Here is a 22778-nt window from a genome sequence, read left to right on the forward strand (position 1 = left end):
GGGACGGTGAGGAGGGATCGCTGTGGGACGGGTGGTGAGGAGGGATCGCTGTGGAGGGGACGGTGAGGAGGGATCGCTGTGGGGACAGGTGGTGAGGAGGGATCGCTGTGCGAGGGGCGGTGAGGAGGGATCGCTGTGGAGGGGCGGTGAGGAGGGAGCACTGTGGTGAGGGAGCGCTGTGGGGGGACGGTGGGGATTCCGAGTGTACGTGTCTCTGTGTGTTTATGTGTTTGACCGTCTCCACCCAGCACCGGAAAGCTGATCTCTTCCCTTCAGCAGAGCCTGACAGGGTCAAGCTGATCCAGTCACGGGAAGAGTTTGGGGACGGAGATGAGAGGATGTGGAATGACTACAGTGACACTGGGCTGGTGGGAAACGATTTCTATGACGAGTCTGTCACCGAGACCCTGACAGTTACTACCACTACCACCGAGGGTGCTTCCGAGGATGTCCGAGGTGAGTGGCCTCTGCCCCAGCAGTACCACCCCCAACCACTCCCCTATTGAGGGTAGAAACCTACTGAATTTCCAGACCTCTCCCTCTCCTCTCCCCCCACCCCTCTCCCCACTTCCTCCCACCCCTCTCCCCACTTCCTCCCACCCCTCTCCCCACTTCCTCCCACCCCTCTCCCCACTTCCTCCCCCACTTCCTCCACCTCTCTCCCCACTTCCTCCCACCACTCTCCCCACTTCCTCCCACCTCTCTCCCCACTTCCTCCCACCTCTCTCCCTTCTCCCACCTCTCTCCCCTTCCTCCACCTCTCTCCCCCTTCCTCCCACCTCTCTCCCCCTTCCTCCCACCTCTCTCTCCCTTCCTCCCACCTCTCTCCCCCTTCCTCCCACCTCTCTCCCCCTTCCTCCACCTCTCTCCCCCTTCCTCCCACCTCTCTCCCCCTTCCTCCCACCTCTCTCCCCCTTCCTCCTCTCTTCTTCTCCCACACTCTCCTCACTTCACCCCTTCTCCCCCTCCCTCCTTCCCCCTTCTCCCCCTCCCTCCTTCCCCCTTCTCCTTCCCTGCTCTCTCTATTTCCCCATTCTCCTCTTCCTCCTCTCCCCTCTCTTCCCTCCCCCTCTCCCCCTCCTCTGCTGTCTCCCCCTCCCCTCCACCTCTCCCTCTGCACCTCACCCTCTCTCCCCTCTCACACCCCTTCCTTCCTCTCGCCCTCACCCCTTTCCCATCTTGGACCTGCTCCACCCTCCCCCTCCCCCTCCCCCTCTCCCTTACTCCCCCTCAATCTATTTTTTCCCTCTCATCCTCTTTCACACTCCCCTTCTCCCCTCCACCACTCCTCTCCCCTCCACCACTCCTCTCCCCTCCACCACTCCTTTCCCCTCCACACTCCCCCTCCCTCTCTCACCTCTCCCTCACTGCCTCTCTCCACCTCTCCCTCTCTATCTCCCGCTATCTCCCCCCCACTTTCTCCTTGTTCCTCTTTGCCTTCCTCATCTCTTTCTTCCTCCCTCTCTGGACCCTCTCCTTCTCTACCCTCTCTCCATGCACCCCTCTCCCTTTCTGTACCCTGTCCCTCTGCCCCCCAACACTCCTCCACACCCCCTACCTCTCTGCTCTGTGCCTCTGTCTCTCTCTCTGCCCTCTCCTCCCACCCCCTCCTGTCCTGATGACAGTTCTCAGCCCAAAAATGACTATTTATTCCCCTCTATAGATCCTACCTGATATGTGTTCCTCCGGCATTTTGTGTGTCCTTACCTCTTCCATCCTCCCCTGCCCCGTTCTGTCTCCTCTTTCACTTTCTCCCTCCCCTTTCAGCCCTCTCCACCTCTCTCCCCTCCTCGGCGCCTACAGACACTGATGAAGGGTGTGTGTGTGTGTGTGTGTGTGTGTGAGTGTGTGTGTGTGTGTGTGTGTGTGTGAGAAGATCTTCTTGGCTGTGTGGGAGAAGTGAGCTGGCCTCTTGGTGAGTCGGTGGCAGGTGGACCCACTGCTGTAGAGGTTGAGCCCCTTTGCATGGAGCACCAGGCTACTCCTGTATTTCGGCACAACCTGAGCTCGATGGAGTGGGACTGGCCAGCGAACTGGTGGGATTTGGAGACCAAAATCTCTGCCCAGCTAGGACGCCGGCCACGCCTTCTCCGTGCAATCTCATACTGAGATAGGGCATTAGTAATAAATCAGCTGGTACAGGCTGATTAGTCCTGCCCTCTGCTTTTGTCTCCAGGACCAAGAAGAGGGTGGTGGACTTCTAACAAGGCAATAGGAGGCTTTGGGTCTCCATTGCGGTCCTGCCTTCTGATTGCAGAGGGTGGTCAGTCATTGGATTAAATTTACATTATTTCTTACATCTTTCACATACACGTGGAGTAAAAATCTTTACATAAGGCGTGAGAGAATAGGACCAATCAAGTGTGGCAGTGGAAAAGGGTGTATTGAACTGGAGGAGATGGCGGAGGTACTTAATGAATACTTTGTATTCACTACAGAAAAGGATCTTGGCATTTGTAGGGATGACTTGCAGTGGGCTGAAAAGCTAGAGCAAGTGGATATTGAGAAGGAGGATGTGCTGGAGCTTTTGGAAATCATCAAGTTGGACAAGTCTCCGGGACCGGACGAAATGTACCCAGGCTACTGTGGAAGGCGAGAGAGGAGATCGCTGAGCCTCTGGCGATGATTTTTGCATCATCATGGGATGGAGAGGTTCCGGAGGATTGGAGAGTTGCAGATGTTGTTCCCTTATTCAAGAAAGGGAGTAGGATAGCCCAGGAAATTATAGACTAGTGAGCCTTCAGTAGTTGGCAAGTTGATGGAAAAGATCCTGCGAGGCAGGATTTATGAACACTTGGAGACGTATAATATGATTAGGAATAGTCAGCATGGCTTTGTCAAAGGCAGGTTGTGCCTTATGAACCTGATTGAATTTTTTGAGAATGTGACTAAACACATTGATGAAGGAAGAGCAGTAGATGTAGTGTATATGGTTTTCAGCAAGGCACTTGATAAGGTACCCCATGCAAGGCTTATTGAGAAAGTAAGGAAGCATGGGATCCAAGGGAACATTGCTTTGTGGATCCAGAACTGACTTGCCCACAGAAGGCAAAGAGTGGTTGTAGACGGGTCACATTCTGCATGGAGGTTGGTGACCAGTGGAGTGCCTCAGGGAACTGTTCTGGGACCCTACTCTTTGTGATTTTTATAAATGACCTGGATGAGGAAGTAGAGGGATGGGTTAGTAAGTTTGCTGATGACACAAAGGTCAGGGGAGTTGTGGATAGTGTGGAGGGCTGTCAGAGGTTACAGCAGGACATTGATAGATGCAAAACTGGGCTGAGAAGTGGCAGATGGAGTTCAACCCAGATAAGTGTGAAGTGGTTCATTTTGGTAGGTCAAATATGATGGCAGAATATAGTATTAATGGTAAAACTCTTGGCAGTGTGGAGGATCAGAGGGATCTTGGGATCCGAGTCCATAGGACACTCAAGGTTGCTAAGCAGGTTGACTCTGTGGTTAAGAAGGCATACAGTGCATTGGCCTTCGTCAACCATGGGATTGAGTTTAGGAGCCGAGAGGTAATGTTGCAGCTGTATAGGACCCTGGTCAGACCCCACTTGTAGTACTGTGTTCAGTTCTGGTCACCTCACTACAGGAAGGATGTGGAAGCCGTAGAAAGGGTGCAGAGGAGATTTACAAGGATGTTGTCTGGATTGGGGAGCATGCCTTATGAAAACAGGTTGAGTGAACTCGGCCTTTTTTCCAAGGAGGACAGATGATGAGAGGTGACCTGATAGAGGTGTACAAGATGATGAGAGGCATTGATTGTGTGGATAGTCAGAGGCTTTTTCCCAGGGCTGAAATGTCCAGCATGAGAGGGTGCAGTTCTAAGGTGCTGGGGAGTAGGTACAGAGGAGATGTCAGGGGTAAGTTTTTTATGCAGAGAGTGGTGAGTGTGTGGAATGGGCTGTCGGCGATGGTGGTGGAGGCGGATAAGAAAGGGTCTTTTAAAAGACTCCTGGATTGGTACATGAAGTTTAGAAAAATAGAGGGATTTGGGTAACACTAAGTAATTTCTAAGGTAAGGACATGGGAGGTACTGCTTTGTGGGCCGATTTGCCTGTATTATGCTTTCTATGTTTCTATGTTACGTCTCAGTCTGAATGTGCAAGTTATAGTAATTTGAAATAAATAGTATTTACAGTAAGATATACAACAAGAGAGTCATATAGCTTAGAAATACAATTGTGTCAGCATGAATTTATCAGTCTGGCCTAGTGGAAGAAGCTGGCCTGGAGCCTGTTGGTCCTGTTTCCCAGACGGTAGCAGTTGGAACAGTTTGTGGTTGGGGTGACTTGGGTCCCCAATGATCCTTCAGGCTCTTTTATGCACCAGTCGCTGTAAATGTCCTGAATAGTGGGAATTTCACATCTCCAGATGCACTGGGCTGTCCGCACCACTCTCTGCAGAGTCCTGCGATTGAGGGAGGTACATTTCCCATACCAGGCAGTGATGCAGCCAGTCAGGATGCTCTCAGTTGTGTCCCTGTAGAAAGTCCTTGGGATTTGGGACTCGTGCTGAACTTCTCCAACCATCTGAGGTGAAAGAGGCGCTGTTGTGCTTTCTTCACCACCCAGCCGGTCTGTACAGACCACGGGAGGTCCTCAGTGATGTGGATGCGAGGAATTTAAAGCTGTTCGTCCTCTCAACCCAGATCCATTAATTCAATAGGTGTCAGCCTGTCTGCTGTAGGCCACAACCAGCTCCATTGTTTTTTTTGACATTGATGGAGAGATTGTTATCTTGACACCACTGTGTCCTCTTCTCTGTAGGCTGCCTGGCTGAGCTTTGAGATAAGGCCGGTCATCCGCAGGTGATTGGCCTTTAATTAGCAGATTGGAGTGGTGGTTGGCGACACAGTCATGGGTGTACACAGAGTAAAGGAGGGAGGTTAGGACACAGCCCTGGGGGGCTCCTGTGTTTGTTTGTATGCACCCAGCCGGTGGCTCTCCACCTCAGAGAGATTTGTACAGCAACCGCCCTTGGAGATGGCATGCGCTGGTGATGCGGACATTGCCCGCGGAGGGCACGTGGCTTCCCGTGGCAAGCCCCAGCCGTGCTGCCTCGGTCTTATTGAGAGCTGCTGCGGGTATAGGGTCTAGTCTCGACCAGACAGGGTCCCTGCGCCGGTCACAATCCTATCGTGGTGGGTGTCGAGAGGGCTCAGGGAAGTAGAGGGGTTCCTGCTGCACCAACACTTGATTGGCCGGAATTGCTCATCGGGCCCAGGAGAAGGTCTGGCAGAATATGAGGCCTCTCACAGGCACATCATGCCAATCTGTGACGCTCCAACGCATTTCTTGTACGGGCTGGCCCTGTACACCTTTCACTTCCCCGCCTTCATCTGCTGACCAGACTCGCCGTGGCATTCTGCTTTACCATCGAGTGGTGGAGGAGGTCCCCGGTGGGAATCCCTCTTGTGCTGAGGTCCTTCTGTGTAGAGGGGACCCTGTTGAATAGGGCAGTACCGTGCAACAGATTTTTAAGCAGGTTCACTGACACTCCATCCACAATCCACTCTGTGACCAGGAGGAGTCGGTGTACCACGTTTATATGGAGTGTGTGAGGTTGCAGCCCCAGGCTCCTTATATACGGGCACCCAGTACGGAGGGGGCAGGTCACGAGGAGCGAGCTCCTGGGCCTGGCCAAGATGGCCACTCGCATTAGGGTCGAGGTGGCAGACAGTCGAGGGCTCTGCCAGGGCCGACAGCAAACCCCTCTTCTGAGGATAAGCTCGTGCCCAGCTGTTCTGGAGAGGGGACATGCCATCACAATGGGAACAAATGGGGATTTCTGGGAGTGGTGGCCCCCCCCAACGAAAAGTCGATAGTTTTATAGACAGTAATAACCTATTTTAATTTGAATTTATTCACTTGTAAATACTTATGTTTGTACTTTGTGTATTTTGTGAAAAAAATTAATCCACTCCCAGTGGGGAAAGGGGGTGTGTGTGTGATCTATATGTCCCAGAGAGGGTCACCACTGCTGACATTGTTCATAGAAACATAGAAAACCTACAGCACAATACAGGCCCTTCGGCCCACAAAGTTGTGCTGAACATGTCCCTACCTTAGAAATTACTAGGCTTAGTAATTTAGAAAAATTAATTTAGAAAAATAGCCCTCTATTTTTCTAAGATCCATGTACCTACCCAAAAGTCTCTTAACAGACCCTATCGTATCCACCTCCACCACCGTGCACGCACTCACCACTCTGAGTAAAAAAACTTACCCCGACATCACCTCTGTACCTACTCCCCAGCACCTTAAACCTGTATCCTCTGGTGTTAGCCATTTCAGCCCTGGGAAAAAGCCTCTGACTATCCACACGATCAATGCCTCTCATCATCTTATTCACCTCTATCAGGTCACCTCTTATTCTCCATCGCTCCAAAGAGAAAAGGCTGAGTTCGCTCAACCTGTCTTTATAAGGCATGCTCCCCAATCCAGGCAACATCCTGGTAAATCTCCTCTGCACCCTTTCTATGGCTTCCACATCCTTCCTGTAGTGAGGCAACCAGAACTGAGCACAGTACTCCAAGTGGGGTCTGACCAGGGTCCTATATAGCTGTAACATTACCTCTTGGCTCCTAAATTCAGTTCCACGATTAATGAAGGCCAATACACCATATGCCTTCTTAACCACAGAGTCAACCTGCGCAGCTGCTTTGAGCGTCCTATGGACTCGGACCCCAAGACCCCTCTGATCCTCCACACTGCCAAGAGTCTTACCATTAATACTATATTCTGCCTTCATATTTGACCTACCAAAATGAACCAGTTATTGCAGTGTATGTGTGTGTGAGGGTCGAAGTTTGCTTCCATCCATTATTGAACATTCTCTTCCTACTTGACCTTGATATTTACAGCTCTGTAGACAATCTCTCTAAATTTAGAAGACCCACTTGCACCTCTCACAGCAAATGAAAACGGTTCATGAATCCAGAATCGATGGACTCAATGGCACATGATGTTATTGGTGACTCACTGAGAACATCGTCATCTCCTGATGAACACTGAGACTGCCTTGTATTCATTCCTCACTCCTCACTTTTTAAAAAAATGTTTGCAGATCATACATTACAGTGTGTTATCCCATTTTGGACTCTTATTTCCAGTTTGGGATAAGCTTCAACAAAGAAAACCAATTATCCAAACACCGCAGCCAATGGAACAGATAACCCAATCTCCATGTAATTGTATCCATCCTACAAACCTAATCAGTGTTGAGCACCCTTACTGTGTATCACCAGTATTTTGTGAGTGTTACAACTGTCTGTAGTTTTTCAATGATCTGATGTACTGCGTTCTGCTATGAATCTTGGTGTTATTTGGTGACATATGTACATTGATAACACATTTAGAGGGAGGTTTGATATTGTCATTTAAAAATAAATTGGATAGGTATATGGACAGGAGAAAAATGGAGGGTTATGGGCTGAGTGCCGGTCAGTGGGACTAGGTGAGAGTAAGCGTTCGGCACGGACTAGAAGGGCCGAGATGGCCTGCTTCCTTGCTGTTGTATGTTTATGTGGTTATTTACTTTGAACTTGAATTTAGAATAAATAATTGTATCAGATTTAGGAATAACTGGACTTTCATATATTTCAATGTGTGTGTATGTCTGTCTGTGTGTGTCTGCCGGCCCACGCGCATGTCCTGTGGTGACTCAAACCCAACTGTTCCCTCTGCCCTCCGCAGTGCCCCCCACCCTTGCTCCCACCGATGGGGTGGACGTGTACTTTGAGAGCCCGGGCGATGAGAACGAGCACGCCCACTTCCTCCGCGCCAAGATGGACCTGGAGGAGCGGCGCATGAACCGGATCAATGAAGTGAGCACCCCAGGGTGGGGTGGTGGGGGTGGGGGTAGGGACATGGAGGGGAGGCTGGCTCCCGTGTCCACAACACTCTGCAGTCACAGGCAGGGCAGGGCAGGGCAGTCGCTGAACCATGCACCCGTATGGTAAAAACCGGTGAGAGTAACGAAAACGTTGCAGGTGTCCTTTGCCTCCTGTGGAAGCGGACGCGTTGGCGGGCTTTCTTGGTCAAGGCGACTGCGTCGTTGGATCAGCCCAGGCAATTGGTGATGCTCTGCCCTAGGAACCGGAAGCTCTTCACCCTCCCAACCTCAGCCTCATACCTATTCACCAACACCCTCACTCACCACACCTTGTAAATGGCTAAGCCCGAATTAAAATATGAATGCATACTTGCATTAAAAAACTGGGACAAAAACAAAGATGTACTAATGAGGCTCTCTAAGGTGTTAATTGGACTCACATTTGGAGTATTGTGAACCATTTTCGGCCCCTTATCAAGGATGTGCTGCCATTGGAGAGGGCCCAGAGGGAGTTCATGAGAATGATAATGGAGATTAAGGGGTTAAGGAATGAGGACTTTGCTGACTGTTCAGAAGAATGAGAAGGGATCTTACTGAAAAGCTATCGAATATTGGAAGGACCAGGTGGAGTGGGCGTGGAGAAGAGGGCAAAGCCTCTGAGTACTCGGGAGTCACTGCAGACAGAGAGTGGTGAATCTGTGCAATTCATTGCCACAAAGAACTGTGGTCCACAGGGTTTATTTAAAGCTGAGATTGATGGGTTCTTGATTAGTCACGGTTTCAAAGCTTATAGGGAGAAGGCAGGAGAATGAGGTTGAGAGGGATAAGAAATGAGCCATGATGGAATAGAGGGACAGACTCAATGGGCAGACTGGCCTAATTCTGCTCATGTCACGGCCAAACTCCTCTCTTCCTGATTCCAAGTACCTCAATACACTCTCCGCTTCGCCAGGACAGCTCGTTGAACCACCCCAGGCTCCAGTGGTCTCCCTGTTGCAAGGGAAAGGTGGATGTGTGGGGACTGAAGCAGGATGGATAGTGGGCAGATGGGTAGGGGGAAGTGGGGGTGAGGTGAAGGTGCCATGGCTGACAGAATGTGCGTGCCATGTCCCGCAGGTGATGAGAGAGTGGGCAGCAGCCGATCGACGGGCGAAGAACGCTCCCAACAACGACCGGATGGCACTGAACAAGGTGAGGGTCAGTGTGTGTGTAACTGTGTGAGTGACCCGTTCCCCAGTAAGGGTCAGTGTGTGTGTAACTGTGAGTGACCCGTTCCCCAGTGAGGGTCAGTGTGTGTGTAACTGTGAATGACCCATCCCCCAGTGAGGGTCAGTATGTGTGTAACTGTGAGTGACCCGTTCCCCAGTGAGGGGTCAGTGTGTGTGTAACTGTGAGTGACCCATTCCCTAGTGAGGGACAGTGTGTGTGTAACTGTGAGTGACCTGTTCACCAGTGAGGGTCAGTGTGTGGGTGTAACTGTGAGTGACCTGTTCCCCAGTGATGGTCAGTGTGTGTGTAACTGTGAATGACCCATCCCCCAGTGAGGGTCAGTGTGTGTGTAACTGTGAGTGACCCGTTCCCCAGTGAGGGTCAGTGTGTGTGTAACTGTGAGTGACCCGTTCCCCAATGAGGGTCAGTGTGTGTGTAACTGTGAGTGACCCGTTCCCCAGTGAGGGACAGTGTGTGTGTAACTGTGTGAGTGACCCGTTCCCCAATGAGGGACAGTGTGTGTGTAACTGTGAGTGACCCGTTCCCCAGTGAGGGACAGTGTGTGTGTGTAACTGTGAGGGTCAGTGTGTGTGTAACTGTGAGTGACCCATTCCCCAGTGAGGGACAGTGTGTGTGTGTAACTGTGAGTGACCCATTCCCCAGTGAGGGACAGTGTGTGTGTGACTGTGAGTGACCCGTTCCCCAATGAGGGACAGTGTGTGTGTAACTGTGAGTGACCCGTTCCCCAATGAGGGTCAGTGTGTGTGTAACTGTGAGTGACCCGTTCCCCAGTGAGGGTCAGTGTGTGTGTGTAACTGTGAGTGACCCGTTCCCCAGTGAGGGACAGTGTGTGTGTAACTGTGAGTGACCCGTTCCCCAGTGAGGGACAGTGTGTGTGTAACTGTGAGTGACCCATTCCCCAGTGAGGGACAGTGTGTGTGTGACTGTGAGTGACCCGTTCCCCAATGAGGGACAGTGTGTGTGTAACTGTGAGTGACCCGTTCCCCAGTGAGGGTCAGTGTGTGTGTGACTGTGAGTGACCCGTTCTCCAGTGAGGGTCAGTGTGTGTGTAACTGTGAGTGACCTGTTCCCCAATGAGGGTCAGTGTGTGTGTAACTGTGTGAGTGACCCGTTCCCCAGTGAGGGTCAGTGTGTGTGTAACTGTGTGAGTGACCCGTTCCCCAGTGAGGGTCAGTGTGTGTGTAACTGTGTGAGTGACCCGTTCCCCAATGAGGGACAGTGTGTGTGTAACTGTGAGTGACCCGTTCCCCAATGAGGGTCAGTGTGTGTGTAACTGTGTGAGTGACCCGTTCCCCAATGAGGGTCAGTGTGTGTGTAACTGTGAGTGACCCGTTCCCCAATGAGGGTCAGTCTGTGTGTAACTGTGTGAGTGACCCGTTCCCCAGTGAGGGTCAGTGTGTGTGTAACTGTGTGAGTGACCCGTTCCCCAGTGAGGGACAGTGTGTGTGTAACTGTGAGTGACCCGTTCCCCAGTGAGGGACAGTGTGTGTGTAACTGTGAGTGACCCGTTCCCCAGTGAGGGACAGTGTGTGTGTGACTGTGAGTGACGCGTTCCCCAGTGAGGGACAGTGTCAGTGTAACTGTGAGTGACCCGTTCCCCAGTGATGGTCAGTGTGTGTGTAACTGTGAGTGACCCGTTCCCCAGTGAGTGTCAGTGTGTGTGTGTAACTGTGAGTGACCCGTTCCCCAGTGAGTGTCAGTGTGTGTGTGTAACTGTGAGTGACCCCTTACCCAGTGAGGGTCAGTGTGTGTGTAACTGTGAGTGACCCGTTCCCCAGTGAGGGTCAGTGTGTGTGTAACTGTGAGTGACCCGTTCCCCAGTGAGGGTCAGTGTGTGTGTAACTGTGAATGACCCATCACCCAGTGAGGGTCAGTGTGTGTGTAACTGTGAGTGACCCGTTCCCCAATGAGGGACAGTGTGTGTGTAACTGTGAGTGACCCGTTCCCCAATGAGGGTCAGTGTGTGTGTAACTGTGTGAGTGACCCGTTCCCCAGTGAGGGTCAGTGTGTGTGTAACTGTGTGAGTGACCCGTTCCCCAGTGAGGGTCAGTGTGTGTGTAACTGTGTGAGTGACCCGTTCCCCAGTGAGGGACAGTGTGTGTGTAACTGTGAGTGACCCGTTCCCCAGTGAGGGTCAGTGTGTGTGTGTAACTGTGAGTGACCTGTTCCCCCATGAGTGTCAGTGTGTGTGTAACTGTGAGTGACCCGTTCCCCAGTGAGGGTTAGTGTGTGTGTAACTGTGAGTGACCCGTTCCCCAGTGAGGGTCAGTGTGTGTGTAACTGGGAGTGACCCGTTCCCCAGTGAGGGTCAGTGTGTGTGTAACTGGGAGTGACCCGTTCCCCAGTGATGGTCAGTGTGTGTGTAACTGTGAGTGACCCGTTCCCCAGTGAGGGTCAGTGTGTGTTTAACTGTGAGTGACCCGTTCCCCAGTGAGGGTCAGTGTGTGTGTGTAACTGTGAGTGACCCGTTCCCCTGTGAGTGTCAGTGTGTGTGTAACTGTGAGTGACCCGTTCCGCAGTGAGGGTCAGTGTGTGTGCAACTGTGAATGACCCATCCCCCTGTGAGGGTCAGTGTGTGTGTAACTGTGAGTGACCCGTTCCCCAGTGTGGGTCAGTGTGTGTGTAACTGTGAGTGACCCATTCCCTAGTGAGGGACAGTGTGTGTGTAACTGTGAGTGACCTGTTCACCAGTGAGGGTCAGTGTGTGGGTGTAACTGTGAGTGACCTGTTCCCCAGTGATGGTCAGTGTGTGTGTAACTGTGAATGACCCATCCCCCAGTGAGGGTCAGTATGTGTGTAACTGTGAGTGACCCGTTCCCCACTGAGGGTCAGTGTGTGTGTAACTGTGAGTGACCCATTCCCTAGTGAGGGACAGTGTGTGTGTAACTGTGAGTGACCTGTTCCCCAGTGGGGGTCAGTGTGTGTGTAACTGGGAGTGACCCGTTCCCCAGTGAGGGTCAGTGTGTGTGTAACTGTGAGTGACCCGTTCCCCAGTGATGGTCAGTGTGTGTGTAACTGTGAGTGACCCGTTCCCCAGTGAGGGTCAGTGTGTGTTTAACTGTGAGTGACCCGTTCCCCAGTGAGGGTCAGTGTGTGTGTGTAACTGTGAGTGACCCGTTCCCCTGTGAGTGTCAGTGTGTGTGTAACTGTGAGTGACCCGTTCCGCAGTGAGGGTCAGTGTGTGTGTAACTGTGAATGACCCATCCCCCAGTGAGGGTCAGTATGTGTGTAACTGTGAGTGACCCGTTCCCCAGTGAGGGTCAGTGTGTGTGTAACTGTGAGTGACCCATTCCCTAGTGAGGGACAGTGTGTGTGTAACTGTGAGTGACCTGTTCACCAGTGAGGGTCAGTGTGTGGGTGTAACTGTGAGTGACCTGTTCCCCAGTGATGGTCAGTGTGTGTGTAACTGTGAATGACCCATCCCCCAGTGAGGGTCAGTATGTGTGTAACTGTGAGTGACCCGTTCCCCACTGAGGGTCAGTGTGTGTGTAACTGTGAGTGACCCATTCCCTAGTGAGGGACAGTGTGTGTGTAACTGTGAGTGACCTGTTCCCCAGTGAGGGTCAGTGTGTGTGTGTAACTGTGAGTGACCCATTCCCCAGTGATGGTCAGTGTGTGTGTCACTGTGAGTGACCCGTTCCCTAGTGAAGGTCAGTGTGTGTGTAACTGTGAATGACCCATCCCCCAGTGAGGGTCAGTATGTGTGTAACTGTGAGGGACCCATTCCCCAGTGAGGGTCAGTGTGTGTGTAAATGTGAGTGACCCCATTCCCCAGTGAGGGACAGTGGTGTGTGTTACTGTGAGTGACCCGTTCCCCAGTGAGGGTCAGTGTGTGTGTTACTGTGAGTGACCTGTTCCCTAGTGAGGGTCAGTGTGTGTGTAACTGTGAGTGACCCGTTCCACTGTGAGGGTCAGTGTCTGTGTATCTGTCAGTGACCCGTTCCCCAGTAAGGGTCAGTGTGTGTGTAACTGTGAGTGACCGTTCCCCAGTGAGGGTCAGTGTGTGTGTAACTGTGAGTGACCTGTTCCCCAGTGAGGGTCAGTGTGTGTAACTGTGAGTGACCCGTTCCCCAGTGAGGGTCAGTGTGTGTGTAACTGTGAGTGACCCCTTACCCAGTGAATGTCAGTGTGTGTGTAACTGTGAGTGACCCCTTACCAGTGAGGGTCAGTGTGTGTGTAACTGTGAGTGACCCATTCCCCAGTGAATGTCAGTGTGTGTGTAACTGTGAGTGACCCGTTCCCCAGTGAGGGTCAATGTGTGTGTGTGTGTGTGTAACTGTGAGTGACCCGTTCCACAGTGAGTGTCAGTGTGTGTGTAACTGTGAGTGACCCGTTCCCCAGGCAGGGTCAGGGTGTGTGCAACTGTGAGTTACCCGTTCCCCAGTGAGGGTCAGTGTGTGTGTAACTGTGAGTGACCCGTTCCCAGTGAGGGTCAGTGTGTGTGTAACTGTGAGTGACCCGTTCCCCAGTGAGGGTCAGTGTGTGTTTAACTGTGAGTGACCCGTTCCCCAGAGAGGGTCAGTGTGTGTGTGTAACTGTGAGTGACCTGTTCCCCAGTGAGTGTCAGTGTGTGTGTGTAACTGTGAGTGACCTGTTCACCAGTGAGGGTCAGTGTGTGGGTGTAACTGTGAGTGACCTGTTCCCCAGTGATGGTCAGTGTGTGTGTAACTGTGAATGACCCATCCCCCAGTGAGGGTCAGTATGTGTGTAACTGTGAGGGACCCATTCCCCAGTGAGGGTCAGTGTGTGTGTAAATGTGAGTGACCCATTCCCCAGTGAGGGACAGTGTGTGTGTTACTGTGAGTGACCCATCCCCCAGTGAGGGTCAGTATGTGTGTAACTGTGAGGGACCCATTCCCCAGTGAGGGTCAGTGTGTGTGTAAATGTGAGTGACCCATTCCCCAGTGAGGGACAGTGTGTGTGTTACTGTGAGTGACCCGTTCCCCAGTGAGGGTCAGTGTGTGTGTTACTGTGAGTGACCTGTTCCCTAGTGAGGGTCAGTATGTGTGTAACTGTGAGTGACCCGTTCCCCACTGAGGGTCAGTGTGTGTGTAACTGTGAGTGACCCATTCCCTAGTGAGGGACAGTGTGTGTGTAACTGTGAGTGACCTGTTCCCCAGTGAGGGTCAGTGTGTGTGTAACTGGGAGTGACCCGTTCCCCAGTGAGGGTCAGTGTGTGTGTAACTGTGAGTGACCCGTTCCCCAGTGATGGTCAGTGTGTGTGTAACTGTGAGTGACCCGTTCCCCAGTGAGGGTCAGTGTGTGTTTAACTGTGAGTGACCCGTTCCCCAGTGAGGGTCAGTGTGTGTGTGTAACTGTGAGTGACCCGTTCCCCTGTGAGTGTCAGTGTGTGTGTAACTGTGAGTGACCCGTTCCGCAGTGAGGGTCAGTGTGTGTGTAACTGTGAATGACCCATCCCCCAGTGAGGGTCAGTATGTGTGTAACTGTGAGTGACCCGTTCCCCAGTGAGGGTCAGTGTGTGTGTAACTGTGAGTGACCCATTCCCTAGTGAGGGACAGTGTGTGTGTAACTGTGAGTGACCTGTTCACCAGTGAGGGTCAGTGTGTGGGTGTAACTGTGAGTGACCTGTTCCCCAGTGATGGTCAGTGTGTGTGTAACTGTGAATGACCCATCCCCCAGTGAGGGTCAGTATGTGTGTAACTGTGAGTGACCCGTTCCCCACTGAGGGTCAGTGTGTGTGTAACTGTGAGTGACCCATTCCCTAGTGAGGGACAGTGTGTGTGTAACTGTGAGTGACCTGTTCCCCAGTGAGGGTCAGTGTGTGTGTGTAACTGTGAGTGACCCATTCCCCAGTGATGGTCAGTGTGTGTGTCACTGTGAGTGACCCGTTCCCTAGTGAAGGTCAGTGTGTGTGTAACTGTGAATGACCCATCCCCCAGTGAGGGTCAGTATGTGTGTAACTGTGAGGGACCCATTCCCCAGTGAGGGTCAGTGTGTGTGTAAATGTGAGTGACCCATTCCCCAGTGAGGGACAGTGTGTGTGTTACTGTGAGTGACCCGTTCCCCAGTGAGGGTCAGTGTGTGTGTTACTGTGAGTGACCTGTTCCCTAGTGAGGGTCAGTGTGTGTGTAACTGTGAGTGACCCGTTCCACTGTGAGGGTCAGTGTCTGTGTATCTGTCAGTGACCCGTTCCCCAGTAAGGGTCAGTGTGTGTGTAACTGTGAGTGACCCGTTCCCCAGTGAGGGTCAGTGTGTGTGTAACTGTGAGTGACCTGTTCCCCAGTGAGGGTCAGTGTGTGTAACTGTGAGTGACCCGTTCCCCAGTGAGGGTCAGTGTGTGTGTAACTGTGAGTGACCCCTTACCCAGTGAATGTCAGTGTGTGTGTAACTGTGAGTGACCCCTTACCCAGTGAGGGTCAGTGTGTGTGTAACTGTGAGTGACCCATTCCCCAGTGAATGTCAGTGTGTGTGTAACTGTGAGTGACCCGTTCCCCAGTGAGTGTCAGTGTGTGTGTAACTGTGAGTGACCCGTTCCCCAGGCAGGGTCAGGGTGTGTGCAACTGTGAGTTACCCGTTCCCCAGTGAGGGTCAGTGTGTGTGTAACTGTGAGTGACCCGTTCCCAGTGAGGGTCAGAGTGTGTGTAACTGTGAGTGACCCGTTCCCCAATGAGGGTCAGTGTGTGTTTAACTGTGAGTGACCCGTTCCCCAGTGAGTGTCAGTGTGTGTGTGTAACTGTGAGTGACCTGTTCCCCAGTGAGTGTCAGTGTGTGTGTGTAACTGTGAGTGACCCCTTACCCAGTGAGGGTCAGTGTGTGTGTAACTGTGAGTGACCCGTTCCCCAGTGAGGGTCAGTGTGTGTGTAACTGTGAGTGACCCGTTCCCCAGTGAGGGTCAGTGTGTGTGTAACTGTGAATGACCCATCACCCAGTGAGGGACAGTGTGTGTGTAACTGTGAGTGACCCGTTCCCCAATGAGGGTCAGTGTGTGTGTAACTGTGTGAGTGACCCGTTCCCCAGTGAGGGTCAGTGTGTGTGTAACTGTGTGAGTGACCCGTTCCCCAGTGAGGGTCAGTGTGTGTGTAACTGTGTGAGTGACCCGTTCCCCAGTGAGGGACAGTGTGTGTGTAACTGTGAGTGACCCGTTCCCCAGTGAGGGTCAGTGTGAGTGTGTAACTGTGAGTGACCTGTTCCCCCATGAGTGTCAGTGTGTGTGTAACTGTGAGTGACCCGTTCCCCAGTGAGGGTTAGTGTGTGTGTAACTGTGAGTGACCCGTTCCCCAGTGAGGGTCAGCGTGTGTGTAACTGGGAGTGACCCGTTCCCCAGTGAGGGTCAGTGTGTGTGTAACTGGGAGTGACCCGTTCCCCAGTGATGGTCAGTGTGTGTGTAACTGTGAGTGACCCGTTCCCCAGTGAGGGTCAGTGTGTGTTTAACTGTGAGTGACCCGTTCCCCAGTGAGGGTCAGTGTGTGTGTGTAACTGTGAGTGACCCGTTCCCCTGTGAGTGTCAGTGTGTGTGTAACTGTGAGTGACCCCTTACCCAGTGAGGGTCAGTGTGTGTGTAACTGTGAGTGACCCATTCCCCAGTGAATGTCAGTGTGTGTGTAACTGTGAGTGACCCGTTCCCCAGTGAGGGTCAATGTGTGTGTGTGTGTGTGTAACTGTGAGTGACCCGTTCCACAGTGAGTGTCAGTGTGTGTGTAACTGTGAGTGACCCGTTCCCCAGGCAGGGTCAGGGTGTGTGCAACTGTGAGTTACCCGTTCCCCAGTGAGGGTCAGTGTGTGTGTAACTGTGAGTGACCCGTTCCCAGTGAGGGTCAGTGTGTGTGTAACTGTGAGTGACCCGTTCCCCAGTGAGGGTCAGTGTGTGTGTAACTGTGAGTGACCTGTTCCCCAGTGAGTGTCAGTGTGTGTGTGTAACTGTGAGTGACCCCTTACCCAGTGAGGGTCAGTGTGTGTGTAACTGTGAGTGACCCGTTCCCCAGTGAGGGTCAGTGTGTGTGTAACTGTGAGTGACCCGTTCCCCAGTGAGGGTCAGTGTGTGTGTAACTGTGAATGACCCATCACCCAGTGAGGGTCAGTGTGTGTGTAACTGTGAGTGACCCGTTCCCCAATGAGGGACAGTGTGTGTGTAACTGTGAGTGACCCGTTCCCCAATGAGGGTCAGTGTGTGTGTAACTGTGTGAGTGACCCGTTCCCCAGTGAGGGTCAGTGTGTGTGTAACTGTGTGAGTGACCCGTTCCCCAGTGAGGGTCAGTGTGTGTGTAACTGTGTGAGTGACCCGTTCCCCAGTGAGGGACAGTGTGTGTGTAACTGTGAGTGACCCGTTCCCCAGTGAGGGTCAGTGTGAGTGTGTAACTGTGAGTGACCTGTTCCCCCATGAGTGTCAGTGTGTGTGTAACTGTGAGTGACCTGTTCCCCCATGAGTGTCAGTGTGTGTGTAACTGTGAGTGACCCGTTCCCCAGTGAGGGTTAGTGTGTGTGTAACTGTGAGTGACCCGTTCCCCAGTGAGGGTCAGTGTGTGTGTAACTGGGAGTGACCCGTTCCCCAGTGAGGGTCAGTGTGTGTGTAACTGGGAGTGACCCGTTCCCCAGTGATGGTCAGTGTGTGTGTAACTGTGAGTGACCCGTTCCCCAGTGAGGGTCAGTGTGTGTTTAACTGTGAGTGACCCGTTCCCCAGTGAGGGTCAGTGTGTGTGTGTAACTGTGAGTGACCCGTTCCCCTGTGAGTGTCAGTGTGTGTGTAACTGTGAGTGACCCGTTCCGCAGTGAGGGTCAGTGTGTGTGTAACTGTGAATGACCCATCCCCCTGTGAGGGTCAGTGTGTGTGTAACTGTGAGTGACCCGTTCCCCAGTGTGGGTCAGTGTGTGTGTAACTGTGAGTGACCCATTCCCTAGTGAGGGACAGTGTGTGTGTAACTGTGAGTGACCTGTTCACCAGTGAGGGTCAGTGTGTGGGTGTAACTGTGAGTGACCTGTTCCCCAGTGATGGTCAGTGTGTGTGTAACTGTGAATGACCCGTCCCCCAGTGAGGGTCAGTATGTGTGTAACTGTGAGTGACCCGTTCCCCACTGAGGGTCAGTGTGTGTGTAACTGTGAGTGACCCATTCCCTAGTGAGGGACAGTGTGTGTGTAACTGTGAGTGACCTGTTCCCCAGTGAGGGTCAGTGTGTGTGTAACTGGGAGTGACCCGTTCCCCAGTGAGGGTCAGTGTGTGTGTAACTGTGAGTGACCCGTTCCCCAGTGATGGTCAGTGTGTGTGTAACTGTGAGTGACCCGTTCCCCAGTGAGGGTCAGTGTGTGTTTAACTGTGAGTGACCCGTTCCCCAGTGAGGGTCAGTGTGTGTGTGTAACTGTGAGTGACCCGTTCCCCTGTGAGTGTCAGTGTGTGTGTAACTGTGAGTGACCCGTTCCGCAGTGAGGGTCAGTGTGTGTGTAACTGTGAATGACCCATCCCCCAGTGAGGGTCAGTATGTGTGTAACTGTGAATGACCCATCCCCCAGTGAGGGTCAGTATGTGTGTAACTGTGAGTGACCCGTTCCCCAGTGAGGGTCAGTGTGTGTGTAACTGTGAGTGACCCATTCCCTAGTGAGGGACAGTGTGTGTGTAACTGTGAGTGACCTGTTCACCAGTGAGGGTCAGTGTGTGGGTGTAACTGTGAGTGACCTGTTCCCCAGTGATGGTCAGTGTGTGTGTAACTGTGAATGACCCATCCCCCAGTGAGGGTCAGTATGTGTGTAACTGTGAGTGACCCGTTCCCCACTGAGGGTCAGTGTGTGTGTAACTGTGAGTGACCCATTCCCTAGTGAGGGACAGTGTGTGTGTAACTGTGAGTGACCTGTTCCCCAGTGAGGGTCAGTGTGTGTGTGTAACTGTGAGTGACCCATTCCCCAGTGATGGTCAGTGTGTGTGTCACTGTGAGTGACCCGTTCCCTAGTGAAGGTCAGTGTGTGTGTAACTGTGAATGACCCATCCCCCAGTGAGGGTCAGTATGTGTGTAACTGTGAGGGACCCATTCCCCAGTGAGGGTCAGTGTGTGTGTAAATGTGAGTGACCCATTCCCCAGTGAGGGACAGTGTGTGTGTTACTGTGAGTGACCCGTTCCCCAGTGAGGGTCAGTGTATGTGTTACTGTGAGTGACCTGTTCCCTAGTGAGGGTCAGTGTGTGTGTAACTGTGAGTGACCCGTTCCACTGTGAGGGTCAGTGTCTGTGTATCTGTCAGTGACCCGTTCCCCAGTAAGGGTCAGTGTGTGTGTAACTGTGAGTGACCCGTTCCCCAGTGAGGGTCAGTGTGTGTGTAACTGTGAGTGACCTGTTCCCCAGTGAGGGTCAGTGTGTGTAACTGTGAGTGACCCGTTCCCCAGTGAGGGTCAGTGTGTGTGTAACTGTGAGTGACCCCTTACCCAGTGAATGTCAGTGTGTGTGTAACTGTGAGTGACCCCTTTCCCAGTGAGGGTCAGTGTGTGTGTAACTGTGAGTGACCCATTCCCCAGTGAATGTCAGTGTGTGTGTAACTGTGAGTGACCCGTTCCCCAGTGAGGGTCAATGTGTGTGTGTGTGTGTGTAACTGTGAGTGACCCGTTCCACAGTGAGTGTCAGTGTGTGTGTAACTGTGAGTGACCCGTTCCCCAGGCAGGGTCAGGGTGTGTGCAACTGTGAGTTACCCGTTCCCCAGTGAGGGTCAGTGTGTGTGTAACTGTGAGTGACCCGTTCCCAGTGAGGGTCAGTGTGTGTGTAACTGTGAGTGACCCGTTCCCCAGTGAGGGTCAGTGTGTGTTTAACTGTGAGTGACCCGTTCCCCAGAGAGGGTCAGTGTGTGTGTGTAACTGTGAGTGACCCGTTCCCCTGTGAGTGTCAGTGTGTGTGTAACTGTGAGTGACACATTCCCCAGCGAGTGTCAGTGTGTGTGTGTGTTACTGTGAGTGACCCGTTCCCCAGTGAGGGTCAGTGTGTGTGTAACTGTGAGTGACCCGTTCCCCAGAGATGGTCAGTGTGTGTGTAACTGTGAGTGACCCGCTCCCTAGTGGGGGTCAGTGTGTGTGTAACTGTGAGTGACCCATTCCCTAGTGGGGGTCAGTGTGTGTGTAACTGTGAGTGACCCGTACCTCAGTGAGGGTCAGTGTGTGTGTGTGCATCTGTGAGTGACCCGTTCCCCAGTGAGGGTCAATGTGTGTGTGTGTGTAACTGTGAGTGACCCGTTCCCCCGTGAGTGTCAGTGTGTGTGTAACTGTGAGTGACCCGTTCCCCAGTGAGGGTCAGTGTGTGTGTAACTGTGAGTGACCCGTTCCCTAGTGGGGGTCAGTCTGTGTTTAACTGTGAGTGACCCGTTCCCCTGTGAGTGTCAGTGTGTGTGTAACTGTGAGTGACCCGTACCTCAGTGAGGGTCAGTGAGTGTGTGTGTTACTGTGAGTGACCCGTTCCCCAGTGAGGGTCAGTGTGTGTGTAACGGTGAGTGACCCGTTCCCCAGAGATGGTCAGTGTGTGGGTAACTGTGAGTGACCCGTTCCCTAGTGGGGGTCAGTGTGTGTGTAACTGTGAGTGACCCGTACCTCAGTGAGGGTCAGTGAGTGTGTGTGCATCTGTGAGTGACCCGTTCCCCAGTGAGGGTCAATGTGTGTGTGTGTGTAACTGTGAGTGACCCGTTCCCCCGTGAGTGTCAGTGTGTGTGTAACTGTGAGTGACCCGTTCCCCAGTGAGGGTCAGTGTGTGTGTAACTGTGAGTGACCCGTTCCCTAGTGGGGGTCAGTCTGTGTTTAACTGTGAGTGACCCATTACCCAGTGAGGGTCAGTGTGTGTGTAACTGTGAGTGACCCGTTCCCCAGTGAGGGACAGTGTGTGTGTGTAACTGTGAGTGACCCGTTCCCCTGTGAGTGTCAGTGTGTGTGTAACTGTGAGTGACCCGTTCCCCAGTGAGGGTCAGTGTGTGTGTAACTGTGAGTGACCTGTTCCGCAGTGAGGGTCAGTGTGTGTGTAACTGTGTGACCCATTACCCAGTGAGGGTCAGTGTGTGTGTAACTGTGAGTGACCCGTTCCCCAGTGAGGGTCAGTGTGTGTGTAACTGTGAGTGACCCCTTACCCAGTGAATGTCAGTGTGTGTGTAACTGTGAGTGACCTGTTCCCCAGTGAGGGTCAGTGTGTGTGTGTAACTGTGAATGACCCGTTCCCCAGTGATGGTCAGTGTGTGTGTGACTGTGAGTGACCCGTTCCCTAGTGAAGGTCAGTGTGTGTGTAACTGTGAGTGACCCATTACCCAGTGAGGGTCAGTCTGTGTGTAACTGTGAGTGACCCGTTCCCCACTGAGGGTCAGTGTGTGTGTAAATGTGAGTGACCCATTCCCTAGTGAGGGACAGTGTGTGTGTAACTGTGAGTGACCCGTTCCCCAGTGAGGGTCAGTGTGTGTGTTACTGTGAGTGACCTGTTCCCTAGTGAGGGTCAGTGTGTGTGTAACTGTGAGTGAACCGTTCCCCTGTGAGGGTCAGTGTGTGTGTATCTGTCAGTGACCCGTTCCCCAGTAAGGGTCAGTGTGTGTGTAACTGTGAGTAACCCGTTCCCCAGTGAGGGTCAGAGTGTGTGTAACTGTGAGTGACCCGTTCCCTAGTGATGGTCAGTGTGTGTGTGACTGTGAGTAACCCGTTCCCTAGTGAAGGTCAGTGTGTGTGTAACTGTGTGTGACCCATTACCCTGTGAGGGTCTGTGTGTGTAACTGTGAGTGACCCGTTCCCCAGTGAGGGTCAGTGTGTGTGTAACTCTGAGTGATCTGTTCCCCAGATATGGTCAGTGTGTGTGTGACTGTGAGTGACCCGTTCCCTAGTGAAGGTCAGTGTGTGTGTAACTGTGAGTGACCCATTACCCAGTGAGGGTCAGTCTGTGTGTAACTGTGAGTGACCCGTTCCCCACTGAGGGTCAGTGTGTGTGTAACTGTGAGTGACCCGTTCCCCAGTGAGGGTCAGTGTGTGTGTTACTGTGAGTGACCTGTTCCCTAGTGAGGGTCAGTGTGTGTGTAACTGTGAGTGACCCGTTCCCCTGTGAGGGTCAGTGTGTGTGTATCTGTCAGTGACCCGTTCCCCAGTAAGGGTCAGTGTGTGTGTAACTGTGAGTAACCCGTTCCCCAGTGAGGGTCAGTGTGTGTGTAACTGTGAGTGACCCGTTCCCTAGTGAAGGTCAGTGTGTGTGTAACTGTGAGTGACCCATTACCCAGTGAGGGTCAGTGTGTGTGTAACTGTGAGTGACCCGTTCCCCAGTGAGGGTCAGTGTGTGTGTAACTGTGAGTGACCCCTTACCCAGTGAATGTCAGTGTGTGTGTAACTGTGAGTGACCCCTTACCCAGTGAGGGTCAGTGTGTGGGTAACTGTGAGTGACCCGTTCCCCAGTGAATGTCAGTGTGTGTGTGACTGTGAGTGACCCGTTCTCTGGTGATGGTCAGTGTGTGTGTGACAGTGAGTGACCCGTTCCCTAGTGAAGGTCAGTGTGTGTGTAACTGTGAGTGACCCATTACCCAGTGAGGGTCTGTGTGTGTAACTGTGAGTGACCCTTTCCCCAGTGAGGGTCAGTGTGTATGTAACTGTGCGTGACCCCTTACCCAGTGAATGTCAGTGTGTGTGTAACTGTGAGTGACCCCATACCCAGTGAGGGTCAGTGTGTGTGTAACTGTGAGTGACCCCTTACCCAGTGAGGGTCAATGTGTGTGTGTGTGTGTGTAACTGCGAGTGACCCGGTCCCCAGTGAGGGTCAGTGTGTGTGTAACTG

General features: G+C 52.6%; 1 protein-coding gene across 1 annotated transcript; it reads left to right on the top strand.

The window, feature by feature from the left end:
- The first annotated feature begins 201 nt into the window (after nucleotides 1–201).
- Nucleotides 202–9077, top strand: LOC132387951 (amyloid beta precursor like protein 1-like). Its single transcript, XM_059960266.1, has 3 exons — nucleotides 202–456; nucleotides 7704–7834; nucleotides 8959–9077. Exons 1-3 carry the CDS (start codon nucleotides 225–227, stop codon nucleotides 9061–9063), a joined length of 468 nt encoding a protein of 155 aa, XP_059816249.1. The 5' UTR covers nucleotides 202–224; the 3' UTR covers nucleotides 9064–9077.
- The last annotated feature ends 13701 nt before the right edge of the window (nucleotides 9078–22778 follow it).

This window comes from Hypanus sabinus, unplaced genomic scaffold (genome assembly GCF_030144855.1).
Source record: "Hypanus sabinus isolate sHypSab1 unplaced genomic scaffold, sHypSab1.hap1 scaffold_2410, whole genome shotgun sequence".
NCBI classification, from domain to species: domain Eukaryota; kingdom Metazoa; phylum Chordata; class Chondrichthyes; order Myliobatiformes; family Dasyatidae; genus Hypanus; species Hypanus sabinus.